The sequence below is a fragment of the Heliangelus exortis genome, chromosome 28 (genome assembly GCF_036169615.1).
Source record: "Heliangelus exortis chromosome 28, bHelExo1.hap1, whole genome shotgun sequence".
NCBI classification, from domain to species: Eukaryota; Metazoa; Chordata; class Aves; order Apodiformes; family Trochilidae; genus Heliangelus; species Heliangelus exortis.
The window spans coordinates 1,573,707-1,596,642 of NC_092449.1; the positions used below are offsets into that span (position 1 = coordinate 1,573,707).

At 51.1% G+C, this 22,936-nt stretch overlaps 2 protein-coding genes and 1 long non-coding RNA gene across 5 annotated transcripts in view; 1 reads left to right on the plus strand and 2 right to left on the minus strand.

The window, feature by feature from the left end:
- Positions 1 to 99: 99 nt before the first annotated feature.
- On the plus strand, positions 100 to 2,340 carry LOC139788073 (E3 ubiquitin-protein ligase TRIM7-like). 3 transcript variants are annotated; one of them, XM_071727632.1, is made up of 3 exons: positions 100 to 401; positions 508 to 606; positions 1,395 to 2,340. In XM_071727632.1, the coding sequence occupies exons 2-3, from the start codon at positions 549 to 551 to the stop codon at positions 1,913 to 1,915; spliced, it is 579 nt and encodes a 192-aa protein (XP_071583733.1). In that variant the 5' UTR covers positions 100 to 401; positions 508 to 548; the 3' UTR covers positions 1,916 to 2,340. The 3 variants fall into 3 exon arrangements, with proteins under 3 accessions (XP_071583733.1, XP_071583734.1, XP_071583735.1); XM_071727633.1 differs by having other exon boundaries at positions 126 to 306; XM_071727634.1 differs by having other exon boundaries at positions 126 to 249.
- Positions 2,341 to 3,320: 980 nt separating this feature from the next.
- Positions 3,321 to 22,936, minus strand: part of MARCHF2 (membrane associated ring-CH-type finger 2) — a 29,062-nt gene continuing 9,446 nt past the window's right edge. Inside the window, exons 2-5 of the mRNA XM_071727631.1 lie at positions 22,477 to 22,681; positions 18,743 to 18,938; positions 9,046 to 9,255; positions 3,321 to 6,014 (exon numbers count right to left, since the gene is read on the minus strand). Of these exons, the coding sequence (XP_071583732.1) occupies positions 5,856 to 6,014; positions 9,046 to 9,255; positions 18,743 to 18,938; positions 22,477 to 22,652 (741 nt within the window). The 5' untranslated portion in view covers positions 22,653 to 22,681 and the 3' untranslated portion in view covers positions 3,321 to 5,855. The remainder of the gene's footprint in view (positions 6,015 to 9,045; positions 9,256 to 18,742; positions 18,939 to 22,476; positions 22,682 to 22,936) is intronic.
- Positions 10,385 to 12,910, minus strand: LOC139788075 (uncharacterized). Its single transcript, XR_011722767.1, has 2 exons — positions 12,786 to 12,910; positions 10,385 to 11,747 (listed from the first exon to the last, which is right to left on the minus strand). It is a non-coding gene; the product is annotated as an uncharacterized lncRNA (long non-coding RNA).

The window sequence follows — 22,936 nt, forward strand, 5'->3', positions numbered from 1 at the left end:
TGGTGTCCCCAAGGGCCACGTGCTGCTGCAGGAAGATCCAGCCTGTGCCAACAGTGCAGAAGGCTCTTATCACCCCCCCACAGCTGGCAGGAGGGAGGGGAGATGCAAACAAGCTCAGGGCAGAGCAGAAACTCCCAAATTCAAGTGTCAGATGAGGTCTCACACCCACCAGCAGCTCCAGGGCATGGGAAGCAGCCAGCAAAGGGAGGGGAGGTGGAAGCTCCAGGGGGTGGTTCCCAGGGACAGAAGGTGCTGGATTCCCAGCTCTGCTCTCCAGGCCACCCAGCACCCTGCTCCCCAGGACAGGCTGGAAATGCTGCATGAGCTGAGTTCAGCCAAGAGCTGAGGAGGAGGTTGGGGGAGTGGAGAGCAGCACCCAAAACCTCTCCTGGTGTCAGCCTGTACGTGATGCTGGGGGTAAAGAGTGCTGGGACTTCTCCATCAGTCCTTCTGCTCCCTTCTCATCTTTAGGGAATCTCTGAGGCTTGTCATTTCCACTTCCAACAGGGAATCCTGCCTCCCTTCTTGTGGATTTTCTGCAGACCAAGATGGAGAGAGAAGAGATGGAGATCTTGGCCAATGAAGTAGAGGAGACAAATGGAACAGGTGAGTTTTTAGAAGGGAAGAGGGGGGGGGGAGTGTCCTGTGTGGAAGTGAAAACCACATCCTGCTTCTGCTGCAGGAGAGCTGTTCAGGGACAAAGCACCTGGGGGTTGTCCAGCTTGGGCTTGCCATGGGTTTGAGAATTTGAATTCCTTGTACTGTAGAACCAGCACCAAAGACACCTGAGCTGCCATCCTTGGCTCCCTCCATTGCCCACAGAAAGCAACAGGAATCTGGGGTCCTGAGGTGATGTCCATCAATCTGTGGTGGATGCCCAGATGTTCCCGTTTCGGTCTCAGCACTGGAGGCACCCAGGCTCAGGTCCCAGTGTCTGGTGCACCCACCCATCCAGGTGAGCCCTCAGGATCAGGAGAAGGTTGGGAGCAGGGCAGTTCAGCACCATGGACTCACAGAATCGTTTTGGTTGGAAAAGCCCTTTCAGCTCATCAGGTCCAACCCTTCCCCCAGCACTGCTCAGGCCACCCCCACCCCATGTCCCTCATCCCCACATCTCCAGGGCTCTGAAACCCCTCCAGGGATGATGGGGACTCCAGCCTTACCCTGGGCAGCCTGGGCCAGGCCCTGACAACCCATTTGGTGAAGAAATTGTTCCTAATATCAAATCTAAAATAAACAGAGAGTTTCAGACAGTTTTCTTCCCCCACACTGAAAGTCTCTGGGCAAGAGAAAGGAAATCAATCCCCCTTTCCATTCTCTTCCTGGGACAGATGAAGCCCCACTGGACCCCTGGGGCTGCCTGTCCTGAGCATCTTCTCCTCCTCTGTCCCCAGCCAATGTCACCCTGGATCCAGACACTGCCAACCCCTTCCTGATCCTGGCTGGTGACCAGAAGGGGGTACGACGGGGGGAGGAGTGGATGTCACTGCCCAACAACCCCCGGCGCTTCGATGTGGAGCCGTGTGTGCTGGGACTGCAGGCATTCACTGCAGGGAGACACTGCTGGGAGGTGGAGGTGGAAGAGGCAGGGGACTGGTGGGCTCTGGGGGTGGCCCAGGAGTCTGTCAGAAGGAAGGGGAGCCTCAGTTTTACCCCCGAGGAGGGAATTTGGGCTGTGGGGCAGTGGTTTGGACAATATTATGCTTTCACCGATCCCGACTGGACACCCCTGCACCTCCCGTGCCTCCCCAGGGTTATCCAGATCCACCTGGACTTCACAGAGGAGAAAGTGGTGTTTGCTGATGCTGAAAGCAAAGCTCAGATCTTTGGGTTCTGCCTGGCTCCCTGTCCCAGCCAGGCCCTGCACCCCTGGCTCTGGGTGGGGATGGGCTCCTGGCTCAGGCTGTGCCCGTGACGGGGAGGGAGCAGGGGTGGGAGGAGGGGCTGGAGAGGTGAAAACCACCAGCTTGGGGTTTGGTGCTGGGAACTGGGAGGGTTTGTGCATCCTGCTGGCTTGATCCTCCCCTGGTTCCTCTGGCCAGCAGGTGAGAGGACTGGCAGGGCATGGAGATGGATGGCACCAAAGAGCTGGGGCTGCAGAGAGCACAGAGCTTTGGGGCATGGAGGGGCTTAGTGCCAGGGTGTCTCAGGGCAGAGAAGTGGCACCAAGTGCCAGGGCTGAGCTGCTCTGTACAAGGCCATGAAAATACCTCAGGCTCAAACTCTTTAAGTGGTGCTGGAGCTTTTTTCAATTAAGCTTAACTATAATGTTTGAAAAAAAAAAAAACCCAAACACAGCTGGATGCTGAAGCTCATGATAATATTTATCTCCTCCACACATCCAAAGCCTCTTCTTGAGTTATTTCCAGCTCTTGCTGATGTGAGATGTGCATTGAGCACATTTCTTACTGCAGAGCAGCAGAGCCATGGACAGGGAGCCAGAAACTGAGAGGTGTCTGGAGGCCCCAGGTGAGCCAAACCCCACAGATCTGTTCCCAGCAGGGTCTCCTTGTCCTCACACAGACCAGACCAGTTCAGGTGGGAGGGACCTACAAAGACCACGGAGTGCAGCTGCCTGAGCACTTCAGGGCTGCCCAAAAGTTAAAGTTTGTTATTAAGGGCATTGCCCAAATGCCTCTTAACCCCTGCCAGGCTGGGGGCACTGAGGACCTCTCAAGGAAGGCTGTGCCAGTGTCTGAGCCCCTCTCAGTAAAGCAATACTGTTGGAGCTCCTCATCACCCCAGGGAAAAGGGGCTGATGGTGCCTGGGTCCCTTCCTTGGATGAGAGCACGGGCCCCAGCACAGCCCAGCATCTCCCAGCATCATCTCCCAGCACAGCCCAGCATCTTCCAGCACAGCCCAGCATCTCCCAGCACAGCCCAGCATCTCCCAGCACAGCCCAGCATCTCCCAGCACAGCCCAGCATCATCTCCCAGCACAGCCCAGCATCATCTCCCAGCACAGCCCAGCATCTCCCACCATAGCCCAGCATCTCCCAGCACAGCCCAGCATCTCCCAGCATAGCCCAGCATCATCTCCCAGCACAGCCCAGCATCATCTCCCAGCACAGCCCAGCATCTCCCAGCACCCTGCAGCCAACGGCTGGGCAGGCAGCAGGGCAGACCCTGGTCCCAGGATCCTCTGGAATTGCTGCAGGCAGCCTCACCCCCACCCTCTGAAGAGGTCAGAAAAATGCTCATGGCCCAAACATCACCTCCTCTGGCCACACCTGGGCCCCCAGCACCCTGGGAACCAGCACACAGAGCTTGCCTGGGCTCTTCTGGCCCTCCCATCTCCTCCAGTAAAAAGACAACAGCCCAAAGTTTCTCTCACTTTTATTTACATGATTGCACAGCCCGTTTCCCCAGGACACTGGAACGTGGTGGGTCAGACCCTGATTTCCCACATCCACCAACTGAACATCTCCTCTGGGGAGGAGAAGACTCAAAGGGTCCCTTTTGGGGCACATGCAACAACTCCAATTATTGGCAACTCTGGTCAAGACAACGAAGATGAGAGTGAGGCCACGGCCACACAGCAGCACAGGGCCAGGTCCCAGCTGCCCCCAGCCAGGGCCTTTTGGCTTTCACAGTTGCATAATTGGATCAAGAGTGGATTTAAAACCCGAGCACTGGTTCCACCAGGTCCTTCTCAGGGGAGGGCACATCCTTTGTAACCTGCCAGAACTGGAGGTGTCACACGACCACCAAGGTTCTGGGAGGCAGCCGGGGCTGAGAAGGTTCAACTAAACTCCCAATTTTTCCTTCACTGGTGACAGGGGGTTTGCTGGGGAGGGGCTGAGGGCTGGGGGAGCCAGGACAAGGCACAGAGCAGTGGCACAGCTCTGCCTGCCAAGGGCAGGGGGGTGTGGAGGGAGCTGCTGTGGAGCAGGACACGCAGGGACCACAACTCCAGCTGGGCTGAAGAGTCCCCTCTGCACCACGACCCCCCAGGGGCTAAGTCACCCCTGCATGAGAGGGAAAAGGGAAAGAGGCCATGGATCCATGGCAGAAGGGAAGAGACAAGCAGGGAGGGCTGGCAGAGAGGTGAGCTGAGCAGATTCACCTCCTGATCAAAGGAGATCCCCATGCTCAAACCCAGCCTGGCCCACAGGAGCCCACAGCTGGGCAGAGGCAGCTCCAGATGTGCTGGAAAGTCACCGAGGAGCCCAAGAACCCTGGGACAGGAGATGAAGGACTTGGCTCCAGGCATTGCTGCTCACCCCACCAGCAACTTCCAGCCTGCAGCCAGGACCAGGGGACACACAAGGAAAAGCATCCTGCTTTGCAGCGAGGGAGAGGGAATGGCACATGGTGCTTTGAATGCAAGAAATTTCAGCTCTCAACCTACACGGGACTGACCCACTTGGGTACAACAAAGGAGCAGAGAGACCACCACCCACTGGAAGGACCACGGGGACCTTGGAGCCTCCCTCACCACTGTGGGAGTGAGAGCCAAGGCTCAGGCCAAGCAGCTGCACACACACCCCTGGAGCACCTGGCAGGGCTGCAGGGAGAAAAGGACTAAATTCAGAGCCAGGGTCAGACTGGGCACTCCAAGAGAGGATTTTGTTAGCTGGGATGTGCTGAAGGATGCAGGAGGAACACCAGCCCCCCAGGAGAAGGGATGCAGAGCCAATTTGGGGGGGATTTCACTAGAAGACAGGGAGCAGGCAGGCAGCACTCTCGGGGTGAACCAAATCCCAGCAGCTCCTCCAGCTCCTGCTGGGGAATGTGCAAATAAGGCGCAGAGACAGCCCAGCCCTCCTGCATCTTGCCAAGAGGCTGCAGCCACAGCCTGTCCCAGGAGGGATGTGTGTGACCAACAGAGAGGTCCAGCCTCCAGATGGTGAAAGGATACCAGCAAACTGAGACTCCAGATCTCACCTTTTGGGGTCAGGAAAGCTCCTTTCTGAGTATTTTAAAAGCAAAAGGCAACGGTGGGTTCAGCTCTTCCTACCCCAAGATCCTCCCTCTAGCTTTGCCAGACATAGCAAGAGTTGAGTGCATCTGAGTCCTGGGGATGAGCCAGGATCTGCAAGGAAAACATTTTGTGAGATCACGTCTGCACAGGAAAAGGTTTTCTCCTTTTGAAACTTTTGAAATTCTTAAAATTACAGTGCTTTACAATACAAAATGTCTCCATTCAGTATTAGGTCATTTTACTCCTTCTGGGATTATAATTATTAAAAACACACCATTTTCTAGAAAGGACAGGAACACCACAAAAAAGAGTAACGGGAAAGGCTGCTGCAGTATTATCAAAACCAACTTAGTGCAAAGGAGAAGGGGACTTTGAAGGATGGGCAATGAAAAGTGTTCTTTATATGCTCACTTGGAGAAAAGGCATAGATTTAACCTCTGAATGAGATCAGGCTGCCAGCTTCTATACTGAAGCTTAGAACATCAACACAAAAGGACTGAAACACAATATGCATGGCCATTAAAAAATAATATTATATATAGATATATATATATATATATGGAGATATTTTCCACGTATAGGATTTAGTTATAGCAAAGCGTCCCTGCAGACAGGCGCCTTCTGCCCTCTGGCTCTTTTGGGCTGTGTCACATGATGGATGTTGATCCTCTGTCCCTTTCCCATCACATGGAGCAGGTAGTGCCTGCTGGATGTTGATCCTCTGTCCCTTTCCCATCGTATGGAGCAGGTAGTGCCTGCTGGATGTTGATCCTCTGTCCTTTTCCCATCGTATGGAGCAGGTGGTGACCACTGAGTCCCTGGGGGTGGCACCTTCACAGTCGCTGCGTTTCCCACGCACCCGGGGCCGCCCGGGTCCCCTCGGCTTCTGCCAGCCCCTTGTCCCCCCGGGGCAGGGTGGCTGGGGGAGAGTTCAAACAGTGGTTTCATCCGCAGTCTTCTTCATCAGTTTGGCTGAGAGGAGGGAGTGGGGCAGGGGGTGAGGGCTCCGTGAGGTCGGGAGCATCAGGCGGACTTTCTGGTTGGTCCTTCTCCACTCTGAGTAGAGCTGGCAGTGGTAGCGGAAGGAGACCTGGGGGGTAAGAATGGATCAGGTTGGTTCCCAACCCCCTGCACAACTTCTGGAGTCCAGAGAAGGCCAGAGAGATGCTCACTCAGCACCCTCAGCGTGCTCTGCTCACCTTCTCTGCACCTCGAGCCACCCAAGGAGACAGCACTGAGCCTGAGGTTGGGACCCCCCGTGTCCCCTGTCCTTGGTGAGGGTGCAGGTAACACCAGGCAGGACCAAAGGGGCAGAGGTTCTCAAACCAGGACAGAGTTTCCCCAGCTGGGTTGGGGATCAGGCCAGTGAGATGTGGTGGGGAAGAACCAGAACTCAGCCCTTCAGCCACAGCCTGAACCCAGGGATGCTCAACGGGACCAACCTTGGGTGCCTGAACCCAACCAGCTTCTCCCAAGCCCACAGCTCCTGGTGGATCTTCCCTGCCCTTTGCAAAAACTTCCTTGGTTTCAGGACTCTTTTTTTGTGGATTTGTCGACTTTGAGGACTCAGAAGAGGATGCCAAGGCTGGAAGGGACCTGACCCAGAGGCAGGGGCTGGACCTGCAGTTGCCGAGCAAAACTGCAAGAGGGAGCTTTGAGCTGAGCTACCCGGACAGGCTGAGCCCTTTGCTGGCTCCTAACATCGCTGGAGAGGTTTTTTTCACAGCTCCTGTTCAATTCCTTAGCTTTGAAATTAAACTCTTGTAGAATTTCACATGGATGGAGTAAACCCAGCACGCTATTTCCCTCCTATTTATTGTCATATTGTGGGCAGGAAAATGAAATAGTAAACCCAGGCAGGCACTCATCAAACCCAAGATTTCACACTTTAAGTAGAGGAAACATTTAGCTGGCAAATAGGAGGCACCTGAAAGTACATCTGACCAGGAAAAAGTCAGTATTCCTGTTACTTTTGGACAGGTTTCAGATACCTGCTATGAGAAATGGAGCTGTGCCACAGCACTGAGGGAATTTAACTTACTGAGCTGTGTATTCCCCTTTTTTCTGTTGTGGGAGTGTTGTAGAGGGAATAAAGTTGGGTGCTGATAACCCCAGACTTGGAGTCTTCAGAGACAGCAGGTGAATGGGGAGCTAAGGGTGCAAATCCCAAGGAAAGCTCCTGCTCCACAGGGAGCTGCAATTCCCACCCTGGTGACAGCCACCACCCCCACCCATGGGTGACACAGCCCCTGAATACACTGAATGTGAACAAAAGGGCTTCAATTCATGTCCTTCTCTGCTCAAGGAAATGTGAAGCACATTCACAGAACTAAATCTATGTTAGACAAGGCTCATTATTTCACACACAGAAAAAAAAAAAACCTCAAAAAACAAAACAAAAAAAAACCCCAACCAAACACCAAAAAACTCAAAACATTTTCCCATTTCCTCCAGAATCCCAGCTTGTCCAGACCAAACCTGGGACAAAGAAAAGAGCAACACTTCCTCTTAAGGCTTCCAATTTTAGTTTGGCTTCCTACAGAAATGAACCTGGTGCTGCCTGTGCCTGCAGCAGGGGAGTTTTGGAGTTTTTCCTCAGCAGCTCCCTGCATGCAGCACCCATCAGACACCCTCACTGCAGAGTGAAGGCTGCAGCACCCACTCACCCTCCCCTGGCACCTGTGGGAGGTGTGGGAGCCTTGCCAGGAATGTCCTGACCCCAGGGAAAGCTGTTACTGGGAGAGATCAGGGCACAAGGTGACAGGGAATGGGCTCTGGCATTTCTCCTGCCAGCTTTTTTTTTTTTTTTTCCTGCCTCCCAGCAAGCAGCTGGAAAAGGAAATCAAGAGGGCACGAGCACAGCCAGGTTTTTACAGGCTGAGGGAGTTGGGGGTGTTTAGCCTGGAGAAAAAAAGGATCCAGGGAGACCTTGGAGCACCTTCCAGTGCCTGACAGGGCTCCAGGAAACCTTGGGAGGGACTTTGGACAAGGGCCTGGAGAGATGGGATGAGGGGGAAGGGTTTCACACTGAAAAATAGGAGATGGAGAGGAGATTTGAGGAAGAAATTATCTGCTGTGAGGGTGCTGAGCCCCCGGGTGCCCAGGTTGCCCCCAGAAGCTGTGGCTGCCCCATCCCTGGCAGTGTTGAAGGTTGGATGGGGCTTGGAGCACCCTGGGCTGTGGGAGGGATCCCTGCTCATCCAGGGGGGTTGGAACAAGATGAACTTTAAGGTCCCTTCCTATCCCAACCAGCCTGGGATTCTGTGATCCTCAAGGAAATCCCAGCCTTGACTCAGGGCTCAAATCCAGAAGACCACCACAAAAGAGAAGTCAGGTCTCCCCAGAGCCAGAGCTTGCACCCACCAAGCTCCCCAGAGCTTGCACCCACCCTTCTGTGCTACTGACACCTTAAAAAATATTGCACAGGAATTTTGTTGAGTTATGGGCTGCAGAGATGCCCAACAACCCATCAGCACCTCTTTTGGGCAGCACAAAGCATGGAGGGACATGAGGGCAGATTATTTAGGGGTTGAGTATTTTCCAGATTTTATTTTTCCCCTAAACCCCCTGGGTTCCAAGTTCATATTTCTTCTTGAAAACAGGAACAGGCACAAGTGCCTGCCCCCTGCACCAGACCCCCCCAGGTCCAGGGCAGCCCAGGGAACAGGGCTCCCCTCTCCATCTGGAAAGCAGATGAGCAGAAAGTGAAAGAATGATAGAATCATCATGATTGGAAAGGACCTTCAAGATCAAGTCCAACCATCAGGCATTCAGCAGAACCTTTTCTTTCACTCTTTAAGCGAGTTACATCTATTTAAAAAATTAATGCTTGCGAATACTATGATCTTTTGAAAGCTCTTCATGGCCCTAACTTAAAAATTTGGCAAGTAAGTGCTTTGGCCTCATGTAAACTGCAGTTGTCTCCCAGTTTCTCATTCTCAGCAAGAACAACTCATTCTCTCAAAAACTTCAGCAGCTTAATTATTTGAAGATAATTAAACGGAAAAAGAGCCCCAGGTTTTCTCCCGAGGGGCCTCAGAAGTGCTGGCTGCACCAAGAGGGAGCAACCCAGCCCTTGGAGCTCCCTTTTGGAGGGAAAGAAGAGCCTGGGCAGCACTTACCAGTGTCCAGAGGACATAGATTGTGAAAAGTGCAATAGTGAGTGCTATGAGTCCGATGGCCTCGAGCCGACTGTTGAACTGCAAATGGTCCTGGGCCCCCCTCAGACACAGCCACCCCGAGATGGCAGCCAGAGGGGTGATGAACAGGAAACACACCATGTCACAGAAAAGGGTCCTCTTCTCATTCCGGGGACCAGGATCCTTCAGCCACTGCAGGGAGAGAGGGAGCAAAGGGATCAGCAGAGCAGAACAGCACTGGGATGCTCTGTCCTGCTCTCTGCAGGCTCCACCTGCACTGAACTCACATAAACCTTGAGAAAAATAGAGCTAGAGAGCATCAGGTGGTTTTTTAACAACCAACAAGGGAAAGGGAAGAGACAACTGAGGAATATGTACAGGTGATGCAGTAGGAAATCTTGGAGCTGGCTGGGCTCTTCAGGGGAGCAGCAATTCTTTTTTATACACAGCACATTGGTAATGGGAGTTGTGTGTCCTGGGCTGCCAGATTCTTCCTGCTTTCCTGCATGAGGATGAGTGGGCTCATTAAAAAAAAAAGAAAAAAAGAAAAAGAGAAAAAAGGAAAAAAAGAAAAAAGGAAAAAAGGGAAAAAGGAAAAAAGGAAAAAAGGAAAAAAGGAAAAAAGGAAAAAAGGAAAAAAGGAAAAAAGGAAAAAAAAAAAGGAAAAAAGGAAAAAAGGAAAAAAGGAAAAAAGGAAAAAAGGAAAAAAGGAAAAAAGGAAAAAAGGGAAAAAGGGAAAAAGGGAAAAAGGGAAAAAGGGAAAAAGGGAAAAAGGAAAAAAGAAAAAGGCCCAAACAAAGGGAATATTCCTGAGGCAGCCTGGGCCAGGCAGGGAAAGCCTTCTGGCAGACTTGGAGGAGCAATGTGCCCACTTTCCACCAGGCAGCATGAAAAGGGATCTGAGTGGGAAACCACTGCTTAAAGAGCAATTACAGAAGGGGTGGTGGCAGCTCTGCAAAAAAATTAATGAGGCCACGCCAGGTAACTTGGGTTCCCAGCTGGCCAAAAAGATAAGCAGGAAGCATTAGCCCAGAAGGCAGCACCCAAATGAGTGCAGATTTAACTCCAGAGAGCATAAAATGTGAGGCAGGAAAAAAAGAGGCAGCAGAGGGGTGAGGACAGAGGGGGAAGCACAGACAACTTTTGTTGGCATGGCAAAGAAAAGGGGGAGATGGCAAATCCAAGCAAGGAAAAGCAGCATAATGGTCAGAGGAAGCTCTGCAGACACTGAGATGGGACATGTGCTGGCCAAGGACAGAGAAGGAGCCTGTAGCCTGGCCAGGAATTTCACCTGGGAGGAGCAAGATGTTTTACAGCTCTGACCTGAAACATCTGAGTGACCCAACCAGAGCCTGTGGAGCTAAAGAGCAACCTGGGACCTGAAAAGCACAGAGTAATGCTCCTGCAACAACAGAGGACAAGTCAGAGGCATTTTAAAAGCCATTCCAAGCACAACCTGGTGGCCAGAGAGCCAGAAAGAAATCTCAGAGCAGCCACAACTGGGGTTTGGACAGGGGGAGCTGGGAGGCAGAGCTGCAAAACATCCCTTGTGTGGCTCTGCAGGGATGAGCTGCTGGGGAAGGGAAGGACCACACAGAGCCCTGTGAGGACAGGAGAGCAGGGAACAAGTCATCCAGCCAGGAAAGCTGCTCCTGGCAGCTCCATGGTTCAGAGCCCTGGCCATGTGCAAAGTGCCCCAGCTGAGTTACCCTGAGGGGACCCACATCCCTCCAGCAGCAATTCCAGAGCACCCTGACCCCTCTGAGAGGAGATCTTGGGTCACTTTTGACTTTCATGCAATAAGAATCTCAGGCACAGCACTGCATTTTATCTTATTTCTGCTGTGTTTTATCTTATTCTATTTATATGCCTTGTGACCTTTGAAACTCCTTCTTCCTCCCTAAACTGGGAGCCAAAGATATCAAGGCACGAAGCAAATGAACTTCCTTTTGAAGTAGTTGATTTCCTTTGCCAATGTGCAGAGAGTAAAACTGCTGCACAGCAGCACTCTGATGAATACAGGATTTCAAATAAACCCTGCAAACAATCCAAAAAGTGGTCAGTTGAATTAAACAATTTTTGTAGGAAAAAATCTCGGGAAAGCAACAAAAGCACAAGTTGGTCTTCTTCCAGGCCAAGCCCCAAACCAAGTGCTTCCCAGTGAGATCCCAGGGAAACTCAAGGGACAGGGGTAGAGCTGGCTGCTTGCTGCCCACTTTGCTGTGAGCTGGGTCCCAGGACACCCTGCTGGAAATTTCCTCTCTCTCTGCTTGTAGGAGAAGCTTACTCTGGGTACAACCCTGTTTCTTTGTCTTCCAGCAGGATCCTGAGGCTTTCCCAGATGCTTTTTAAAATTTTTTATTTTTTTTTCCCCTGGGATCTGCAGGGCTGTGGAAGGGACTTTGTTTGCTGGACCCCAGATGCCAAATATCTGATTCTTGCTGATGAAACCAGGATGAGCCCCAGGTGAGAGAAGGCAGGTGGAGAGCATGCAGAAAAAGGCACCAGGAGATCATGAGCTCCTCTGAAAGCCCAGAGAGGGAATTCCAAGTGTAACAGAAGTGGATCCCAGGGGATCCCATCTACTCCATGTCTTGGAGCTGGGCTGCATTCTGTCCCTTGGCAGCAAGGGGAACAGACTGATGAGGATCAGGCTCAGCAGTGCTCAGCACCCTGCAGTCCTTCTGGGGGGTTATAAATTGATATTTCAGAATAATGGGCTTCAGAATGGATCCTTACAGCTCACTTACCTGGTGCTGCAAAATGCACAAGGCTGTGAGCTGGATGTCCCAGGGCCTGGGGCATCCCCACACCAAGTGTGAGCAGCAGCACCAGCACCCCCAATCCTGGGCTCAGTTCTGGGCCCCTCAGGACAAGAAGGACATTGAGGGGCTGGAGAGAAGGGAATGGAGCTGGGGAAGGGGCTGGAGCTGAAGAAAAGGGTCTGGAGAAGTTGTGAGGAGCAGCTGAGGGCCCTGGGGGTGCTGATCCTGGAGCAGAGGAGGCTGAGGGGAGACCTTCTGGCTCTCTGCAACCCCCTGAGGGATGGGACAAGAGGAACTTTTGGCCTCAAGTTGTGCCAGGGGAGGTTTAGGTTGGAGCTGGGGAAGAATTTCTCCCTGGAAAGGGTTGTCAGGGCCTGGCCCAGGCTGCCCAGGGCAGGGCTGGAGTCCCCATCATCCCTGGAGGAGTTTCAGAGCCCTGGGGATGTGGTGCTGGAAGCCATGGGTTAGTGGTGGCTTTGGCAGTGCTGAGGTAACCACTGGACTTAAAGGTCTTTTTTAAGCAAAATGATTTTGTGACTCTATAAAACATCTCATGTCCTTTTTGTCCACCAAATAATCAGCCTGTGGCTGCTGAGCTGCCTGTTGATTCTCCTTTAAGCCAGAAAGAAAGCCATGACCTTGCTTCCCAGCAGCATGCTTAGCCCTGCCCAGCCACTGATGAACATGTCAAACCAAAAAATGGAGCTACAGAAGAGGAATCATCACACCCCTTCTCTGGGTGTCCACCCAAATCTCCTTGCAGGCCACCAAGCTCCACAGGCAGCCCAGCAGGATTCTCCTCTTTCTTTTACCACAGTAGAGGGAACGTTTTCCAACAAAGCACCTGGAGTTCAGGAACCTGAGACCCAGAAACAGCCCAAACTCTGCAAGCAGAAAGGTTGGAAGCTACAGAGCAAAGCTGCCCCTCCTCATCCTCCTTTCCTCACTGTCCTTCACCTGCTCTTGATGCTCCACAACCCCAACCAAGCTGAATCCCTCCTTGCCTGGGCATCGGAGCCTTCCTGATGCACCCAGCCTGGATCCAGCTCCTGGGAAGCACAGGACACAGGGCTGACCCGTGGAAAAAAAAGACCTGGAGGAGCATTAGGAATGATGGAGAGGAGAGGAACTGCCCTGAGCAACACTGGAGGTCATCAGGAGACTTTCCTACCCCACGAGGAAGAGCTTCTTGGGGTTGGTGTCACCGTGGGGAATGAGGTGGGCTGCACCCCAGGGAAACCCCCCTGGCATCAGGTCCTTGAGGTCCTCAGGGCACAGCCAGGGCTGCTCCAAGTGGTGAAGATGGTCACGCAGGGAAGAGAAGAGTGCAGGGAGGAAATATTGCCAGTTTTGTCCCCAAAGTGACCGTGCCAGGTCTGCAAAGCAGCGCCAGGGACTGCATGGAGAAATATCCCAGAGAGTCTCTGGTGGGATCTGAGAGAAACATCTCCAGAGAGCAAATGCAAGGAAAGATAACAAGAAAAAGATGAGAAAAAGGATCAGGACTCAGCTGGAGCAGAGAGGGGTTTGTTCCAGCTGATAAGAGCCTAACATGGACTTGTACTGGGAAAGGAGAGACCCAAGCTGGGAAAGCACAAGTGAGTGGTGCAGGGAGCTCAGCAGAAGAGTTACAGGAAAGCAAAGGAAAAAAAAAGTCTGTCTGCAAGGAAGATAAGGCTGGAGGAAGGGTGGGGGAGAGATTTACGTCATCCCAGTTCCCTGAACTGGAGAGGGGAGGGAAGGGGGGGGCAGCATTGGCTGCACCGGGTGCTGCACCCGGAGGCAAAATTTGCTTTCCTAATAACATGAGCAAAAGAAATAAAAATATTCCTATTGCTTCCTGCAAACCTGGTCCTGGGGACATCCCAGCAGCACCTCCCACAGTTACAGTGGGACCAGAGAGCAGTGAGGTGGAGCAGAAAGACTGAGCCATGGGAGGTTTCCCCCACTCCAGCCCAGCAAACAGCTCTGAGAATCTGAAACACCCTTTGCTGCAAGTGAGAGTTGTGTTTGGAAGCTGGACTTGCCTTATGAAACAAGCAATCAAAAAAAAAAACCAACCAAATTAACAACCCACTGACCTATATAAAATATCCAGCTTCCATGAACCAAATGTATTAGCAGGGAGAAAAAAGCATTTTTTAATCAAAACTGCATAATAAACCACAAAGAAAAGCAGTAGGAACAAAAAAACTGCTTTACTACCCTTGGAAGCAGCTGTTTTGCAGAGGTTTAGGGACAGGCAGATATTAGTAAAGTTGCAACTTTTTACCATGTTTAAAAACACATTTTGGGAAAGCACCAATACCAAGGATGCTGGAACAGAATTTTCTTGGAGCTCCACCATGACACAAAAATATGTGAGGACAGAAATATGGGAACAAAGGGTATGGCCAAACTATTCCAGGGGTGCTGATTCACCAGAGAAATCTTTGGAATTAATGAGTTCTGCTTTAGCAGAAGCATTAAATGCTTAGAGAAGCACTATGGACAAGTCATGTGTAATGCTCATCAGCTTTTACCACCAGGATCTGTTGGCTTTTGACATCCTGGTAATTTTAGCAAAGTCAGAGCCTTGGCCTCAGCACCAGAAATTCCAGCCCAATCTCAGAGTTGAGTCCTCTAACCCCTGGGTTCCTCTCCCTGGGATTAACACGATGTGTGGACAAAAATACATCCTTCCTCTTGACCATGAGCTGACATTTTGTTGGGATTCAGCAGCTGCTGCTCTGACACCTGCCCAAGAGACCTTGGCTGCCTGGCACAGATCCTCAGGGATTGCCCAACCCCAGGACCATGCCTGATGGGCAAGATGGGAAAGCCCAAAGAAGATGGGAAAGCAAAGCTGACTTCCAGCAGGGCCTGGAACAGGAATCTCTGGAAGTGGAGGTGATGTTTTTCTTGTTTAGAAACACTCAGAGGAGGTGAAATTAATTAGAGGTTAAAATTAGAATATTTTACAAGCAGTCAATAAATGGGAAAGATAAATGAGAGGGGTCAGTGCCACGGCAAAATACACAAAACAAGGTGGCCATGGCAAGGAAATATTTTTGCTGGTGACCTGGGAAAGCCAAGAGGGCAAAGGAGCAGCAGTGGGCTCAGGTCCATGTCTGCCCCATGCTCCCACATCCCTGTGGAGCAGCCAGGGAAAAGAGCACTGCCAAGGAAACAAAGGCAGAGCATCCATCCCCCCTGATAATGCCACATCCAGCACAAGCCCAAATGTCTCATCCCACCCAGTTCTGCCTGAAATTCCTGGAGGATAAAGCACCTTCAGCAGGGAGAGCACTTTGTAAGAGAAAATAGGTTGGTGATGGATTTAGGCAGAGGCCACAGAGAGGAGATGTTGTGGAAGGGAGAACACTAAGGGAGGGATATTCAGAGCTGTGAATATCTCAATCACCCACCTTGGTTCTTCCAGAGGCAGCAAAAGGCAGGCAAGGTGACCATCCTAACTTAGGCTTCTAAGGAGGCAGAAATTAATTGATCACAAGAAGCATTTCCTTCCCTCCATAGACTCTAAAGAGGCCTCTTTGGCTGAGGCACATTTAGGGTGTAAGAAGTCAGGGCAAATACACTCAAACCTGGCTGAAGAACTCTGTGAACATCTACTTGGGAAAAAAAAAAAACAAACCAAAAGCAAGCATCCAGCCAGAAGCAAAGCTTCATTCCCAAAGGCTGTGCTCCATCTTCCACAGTGCTCTGCACAGCAAAGACACAGATGTTGCCTGAATCTGAACCCCAGGCAGTAATTCTGCCTTTTCTGTACTTACTGTTATTAGGATGAAGAAGAAATTACCTGTTCCAGGAAAGGTGTTTGCACTGCAACTTAGGGTTTGAACATTCCACCCCAGTATCTACTGCTGAAGCCTTTCAGGTAACACATAAAACTAATTTAAAAATCTGCCCTCACTCAGCCCCTCTGTCTCACAGCCCAACAGAAGCCTTTTGTGGGCTTGGGTTGTTTTTTGGTTTTTTTTTCAGCTTGCAACCAATTTCTTGGTTAACAAACTGAGAGCTCATGGCCAGCCCATGGCTACCAGAGCTGGCTCTGGGCTCAGGTAAGTTCCCCACTCCTGGCTCAGAGATCAGGCACAGTGGGCAGAGAATTTCCTATTTTTACATTGAACAGACCACAACATAAATAAGTGGCTGCTTAAAGAAAACAAAAAACCCCCAATTCTATTAAAAATTCTCTTTAATCCATGCTGAATGAGGTTGCTGTCTTCTAAAGAAGGCTGCAAAATTCAATTACTGTGTGTGAAGGATCAAAGCAAAGTACCCCAAAGAAGCTCAGGATGAAATGAATCATTTTGCCTCCTGAGCAGGGCTACAAGAACACAGAGTGGGCATCTGTCCCCTGTCCCCTGACAGTGACAACACAGAGACCACACTGCAACACATCCATAACTCAGGACTGAAGGAAAAAACTCAGGAAATTCTGGTTGGGGCACTTCCTGACTCACAAGAACTTTCTGCAGCTCCAACAGAAGGATTTCAGCTCAGCCATGCAGCTTCCCCACAGCCCTTGCCAGGATGTCCCTGCCAGCCCCCAGCCACCTCTCAGCCTCTCTCTAAGCACCCAGAAACAGAAATGGTTTTTTTTCTGGGGCTGATGCCCATTGCCATGGAGATCAGAAGTGCTGAGCAGGGACTACAAACAGCTCAACCCCTGCCCAGGCTGGAGCAGGAGGATGCAGCAAACAGCAAGTGAGGACCAAGAGCAGCAGGTGGGATGTCACCAAATTCTCTTGTGGTCTTCACGGTGGCCAAGTGACAGCAGAGCAGGGCTGGGATAACTGGAGAGCTTTTCACACCTGAGACAGACACTTTATCATCTGCCACAAGGCTCCCACACCACATCACTCCCAGTCTGAGTCCCCATCCCACTCATTTTTGGTTTGACTTCCCAGTTATATTTGGTGGATGGTGAACTTTTATCTGAACAGCATCCACACACCAGCATCACCCCTCTGAAAGTTCCAAAACACTCCCCAGCCCCTCCTCCCCATAACAAAATAGCAGAGGATTTCTCAGATGAGAAGGAACAGTGTCATTTTTCAATGAATAAGCAGCCTCTTTCCCCAGCCCTCTTCTCAGAAACAGATAAACCATTTGGAGATGACACTTTCTAAAAGTATTTGGTGAAGAGTTTTGACCCAATCTGGTGTGGGGGACAAGATGACACCAGGCTGCAGACAGAGATATTAATAGAAAGTGCCAGCAAGCTGGGGAAGCTGTTATCAGCTCCTTCAGAAGGGCTCTGCAATGAGGCAGAGCCTCTGCTAAGAGCTGACAGGCTCTGAAAGTGGCCAAGTCTTGTAAGTTGGACTCCAAGTGCCCAAAAAGCAAACATCCCATGGTGAAGCACACTCAGAGCCACTTCTTCTGCCAAGCACCCATTCTGCTGGTGCAGAAGCTCAGGGTGCTTGTAACAACACCCAAGGAAAATGAGAACCTGAACTCCTGAATGCTTTTTCCCAGACTCCAGGCTAGGATGAGAGCATTTTACAGTGCAGTGGGAAGAGCACAACAAGACCAGGGAGTCTTTCCAGCCAGGTGAGGTATTTTGCTGTACTGGGTGCCCAGTTCACAGTGCCCAGCCCAAGCAGCTGAACCACCCTGCACCCACCAATTTAGGATTTAGGAATTTAGGGATTTAGGGATGGGATTTAGGAAACCAGGCTGCTCCTCGAGCTGGGGGAACAGTTTGCTGTCAGTGGACTGCAGGTAGGAGGATTGCTCCAGGGCTGGGTGATGCTGGGGAGTTGCCAGCAGGTGAATTTTCATCCAGTGCAACCTCCCAAGGCACTGCCAGCACTTGATGCTGACTGTTCCCATGGCAGACACAGAAGACACAGAACAAGGTGAATTATCCCCTTCCCATGTCTCCAGACATGAGGGGTAATAAATAATTCACATCCCAAAGCCACTGACAGCTGCCAGTAGCAGCTTGGGGGCTCTGCTCCTCTCTGAAAACCCAGTGGCATTTCTCCTGAGTTTCAGGCTCTCTGTTACAGCATTTTGTACTGCAGCTCACTCTTGATTTACTCATTCCTCTTTGGAGATCCACACTTCAATTCTGAGGTCAGAAGATGCCCTGGTCCAAGCTGCCCTTGTGTAAAAAGCTTCATTCCAGGCAGCTGCTAAAACCCTCAGGGGCCCCAGACTGAAAAGTGAGCACAGCAGAGCACCTGAACAGAATGAAGAGAGCTCTGTGGTACAAAACCTAACCCCAAACCCAACCAACAGCCCAACCAGAGCCTGGACTGTTCCATCCAGCCCTTGGAGGCTGATGGACCCCATCAGGAACCCAGTCCCCAGGGTCAATGCACAGAGGAACATGAGGACTGGCTGAGCCATGTCCTGCTTCCTCCTTCAACCTGGGGAACACAGGAGAGCTCCAGGGCACCACAGCTCAGCAGGAAGGAGCAAGAGCCAAAGGCTTTGAAGCAAACATCAATATTAGTCCAAGGAGGAGGACAGGGCTTTTATGAGCAGACTCAGCAATGGCCACATCTCACTTTTCAGAGCAGAACACGAGAAGGGGGTCACACACGTGAGAGCTGCACTAATGCAGTGCACGATGAGATGAAGCTAACAGAAAAAAAAACAGTATTTCCAAGAGCTTCACAGGCATTAAAGTGTATCTATAAATGCAATATTTTCTGTAGTTCTGTAGCACTGGGGAGGAGGGGGGGGAGACACTTAAACAGGTAAGAGCTGCCCCAAAGACTGTTATTGCACTTTTGCAGCTACATCACTTGGTCTGATAAGAGATTTGAGCTCTTTAACCAAACTGTTCTGAAGCACTGTGAGGAGGAGACAGCCAGACCCACAAAGACATTAGGGCAAACCAGTCATTTTCTGTCAAATGGTAAGGAAATAGAAGTGAAGCAGGAAGAAAGCAGTACCTCTGTCAAAGGCCTCGGTCTTCTCTCTACAACAAATTCTGTGTGGCAGAGCTCACAGTAACTTGTGTTGGAGGAGGATAACCATTTCTCCAGGCAGCTCTTGTGCACGGTGCCCAGGGTTCCTGTGCAGTCACAAGGGGAAAGCAACCCCTCCCCATTTCCACCTTCGTGACAGATTCGACAGATGGGGCCATCACTAAAGGGACAGAAAACAGAACGAAGTCACAGTCAGGGCAGCAGAATGACAACAACCACAGCAGGGAACAGGGGCTCATCCCACCAAACCCTGGCAGGGCACACACCCAGCTTGCTGAGCTAACTCTGCCTCCCCAAAGCAGCAAGAAACCAGTCTCAGGGAGCACAGAGGTGCCTTGAACATTTTAGGTCAGTAAAATCTGCAGGTTGTGAGGATGAGCACCACAACAGCCAAGCAGAGCAGCCCAGCCAGCTGAGGGACAGCACTGGGGGTGTCCCAGTCTCCAGCTCTGCTCACAGTGGGCAGAGAGGCTGACACTGGACCCAGAACCAACCCTGAAGTGCTGATGCAAACCCAGAAGCCCAAAGTGAACTGGATGGTCCATGCATGAGCCACCTGGAGCTACTCAAGAGGTATGGGATGTACCAGGTCACCTATCCAGAAGATATCCAGAGTTTGCCTGGATTGCAAGAAAGCCTGCAGTAGGGTCTCTGAAATAAAGATGTTCCTTTCTCACCCTCCCTCCCACACCCAAATCTTTGCAGCTGTGGATGGAAGACAATGTTTGGAGAGTGCAAAAACGGTTGGAAGGTGGGAAAGAAGTGGGATACCAGCAAGTGGCTCATTTTCATGGTCCAGAGTGGGTTGCCCTGCACTGGGCCTCTGCCCAGCATTTTATTCCTAAATATTCTCAATGAATGGTGAACACTGAATTGCTAAGGATGAACATCAGTGACAAGAACCATTTGAGGTTTCCCAGGGAGCCCAAGACATTCTTGTGATGGGGCTGACAGATGTGACACAGGGCTTCTAGGAAATATTTGTATACCAACTGGGATGCCCTGGGACCTCAAATGGCACCAGATACCTGAGTTTAGGGAACTGGATGTCACTGGAAATGACTGCAGCCTAAAATAATGGTCACAGCTCAGTGTGTGTGGTGATGCAGATGAAGGAAATTGCCCAGGATTTACAAACATGTTTCATGGGTTGGGAGGAGGGAATCTTGGGCATGGGCAAGGCAGCAGGGAACTAACACTGGGGAAACATGAGGAACAGGACACAGTCACTGCAAAAGTCCCTGGTGTGAAAACTGGAGTTGTGATCCCTGCAGCTCTAAAAGGAGCAAGAGGTGGAGGGAAGGGCATCAGAAGGGTGGATGTGGTTCTGTCTGAGCTTAGAACAAACACTTTGCAATCCTCAAAAGCAACAGAGCTCCTTCCATTACTTTGCACAACCAGACAAAACAGAAAGCAAGAAATGGAAACAGCACAAGGAAAAGGAGGGTACTGGGGAAAAACAGTGGTGGGACACAAAAGGAAGAGAAGAGCCACCAAAAAGTGCATCAGCAGCTCACTAAAGGAGAAACAAGACTCCTCTCCTGCTGTAGCACAGACCTCTGCCATTTTCAACTCAACATTTAGCAGGTTTCGGCCAAACTGAACTTTATAATCACATTTAGGGCTGTGAGGCAGGGTACACCCACTGGACCATCCCCTTCTCTCTAACAAGCATCACTGGTTTATCACTGAGCTTTGGTTTCTCCTCCTTTTCAGGTGCCTTTTTTTTTTTTGCCATAATGCTCAGTTCTGTATCAGAAAAACAAAATTACAGTCACACAGCTTAATGACAGGAACAGACAAAAAAATTCCAAGACTCCAAGGTTCTCACGCATTTTTTCTTTCCTAAGAAAAGCATCTGCAAGCTATTTCAGCCCTTCTTTTCCTGTTTGAAAGGTTTTCTTTAATATAACCTTGGCTATCAATAAACAATCCAGAAGGAAAAAAATTGCTGACAGTGCAAGAAAAAAAATAAATTCTTATCAGACTCCATTTTCCTTCCTTCCCATCTGGAGGGGGAGGGAGCCTGGTCACACTCCCACACAATACACCCTCAAACACAGTTTTCCAGCAGGATGTAGAGACTGTAAAACCTTCCAGTACAGTCACACTGCTCTGGGCTTCACTTTGGTAACTGCTGGTGACAAGGAGGAGACTGCAACTCCTCAGCACCAAAATGACTGAACTGGTGTCCCACGAAGACACAAGGAATCTTGTTGGGTTTTATTAACCTGTCATTATCTCAGGTTTTAAGGGGTTGAACAACTTCTTGTCAGAGAGCAAGCTCAGTTCTTGCATTTTTATTGATGGGCTCCAGGTTTGCCAGATGCAGTGATTGTGTTTTTCTCACTTCTCATCAAGCTTTCCTCCTCCGTGTTTGCAGTCACCACTTTCACACCTCATCAACATTTGGCCAAATTTGTTGAAAAAAGAAATAATAACAGCTGTTGAGGCAGGAATTGAACACAAAATGAGCCTGACTCACTGGCTGGACTGAACAGTGCTGCCAAGTGTCCTCTGCTCTGGGAGCTGCTCAAAGTACAGGATGAGAACTCAGATCAGGAAGAGTCTGAGCAAGTGAAGGTGTCACAAGTCCCACTGTGAGCTGGAGACTGCTGCAGGACAAGCACCTTCCCCTCCCTGGGGCTGCAAAGCAACTCCACCAGCAGCACAATGCCCAGGCTACCACGGGCTCCCAGCTCCACCAGTGCCCTGCAAGGACTGGGCAGGGGCTGGGGGAGATGAACCAACCAACAGCACATGTGATGGGCATGAGTTCCCACAAAGAAAAGGAGAGTTGGGCTGATCCCAAGGGGATGAGGTTCAACATTCCAAGTGCTGGGTCCTGCACTTTGGCCACAAGAACCCCCTGGGGAGCTCCAAGCTGAGCACAGAGTGGCAGAAAGGGACCTGGGAGTCTGGATTGCCAGGAAGCTGAAGAGGAGCCAGCAGTGTGCCCAGGTGGCCAAGAAGGCCAATGGCATCCTGGGCTGGCTCAGGAACAGCATGGCCAGCAGGTCCAGGGAAGGGATTCTGCCCCTGTGCTCAGCCCTGGGGAGGCCACAGCTTGAGTCCTGGGTCCAGTTCTGGGCCCCTCAGCTCAGGAAGGAGATTGAGGTGCTGGAGCAGGTCCAGAGAAGAGCAAGGAGGCTGGGAAGGGATCCAGCACAAGTCCTGTGAGGAAGGGCTGAGGGAGCTGGGGGTGTTGAGGCTGGAGAAGAGGAGGCTCAGGGGAGACCTCATCACTCTCTCCAACTCCCTGAAAGGAGGTTGAAGACAAGAGGCCATGGGTTTAAGCTCTGTCAGGGGAGGTTTAGGTTGGATTTTAGGAAAAACTTCTTAACAGAGAGGGTGATCAGACATTGGAATGGGCTGCCCAGGGAGGGGGTGTATTCTCTATCCCTGGAGATATTTAAAAAGAGCCTGGATGTGGCACTGAGTGCCATGGGCTGGGAACCACAGGGGGAAAGGATCAAGGGTTGGAGTTGCTGATCCCAGAGCTCCTTTCCAACCCAGAAAGAGAGCAGAAGCCTGGGAAGTGTCTGGCTAACAGGGGCTCACACCCCATACATTCAGACACCCAAAACATTCACCCGCCTCTACTCACAGAGCCACAAAAAAAAAGAAGAGGGAAGGAAAAAAAAAAGCCAAAACACACAAAAAAGCCATCCCAAAGCCATCCCCTGCAGCAGCCTCACCTCTGGGCACCCAGTGCCTTGATGACAGTGGAGAGGAGGCGTCCATCCTTGGCAGTGACCTGGGTGATGTACTGCGGGCGCCCGATGTCCGAGTCCTCCACTGACTTGGAGAGGGCAGCACTGCCCGGGCAGTCACAGAGGGAGCCAGGGAGGTGACAGCAGTCCCCTGTAGTCATGGCAGCTCCAGGACCCTCTGCCCGGGGACCTGAGGGGACAGCACCTTGTGAGAGCCCAGCACCCTGGAGCCTCCTCACCCCCCTGCTCCAGGCACCCCAGAGACACAGCAGCCATGGGGCTCCCCAGTCCTCTGTCCCCTTTCAGAGCCTTTGTGAGGCTTCCTTACCATGAAATTAAAGATCCAAGTGTCCTATTTCCATAATTTAGCATCAGAATTGCAAATTTGCCTTTCATAGAGAGAATTCCTGGAACACACCCCCTAACCTGATGAAGCCTTTCAAAC

What these genes read in the sequence shown, in the direction of transcription:
- LOC139788073 (XM_071727632.1), top strand. Translation starts at nt 549, where the DNA reads ATGGAGAGAGAAGAGATGGAGATCTTGGCCAATGAAGTAGAGGAGACA. An exon ending in AGAGGAGACAAATGGAACAG is followed by an intron (nt 607 to 1,394) that starts GTGAGTTTTTAG and finishes CTCTGTCCCCAG; the next exon opens with CCAATGTCACCCTGGATCCA.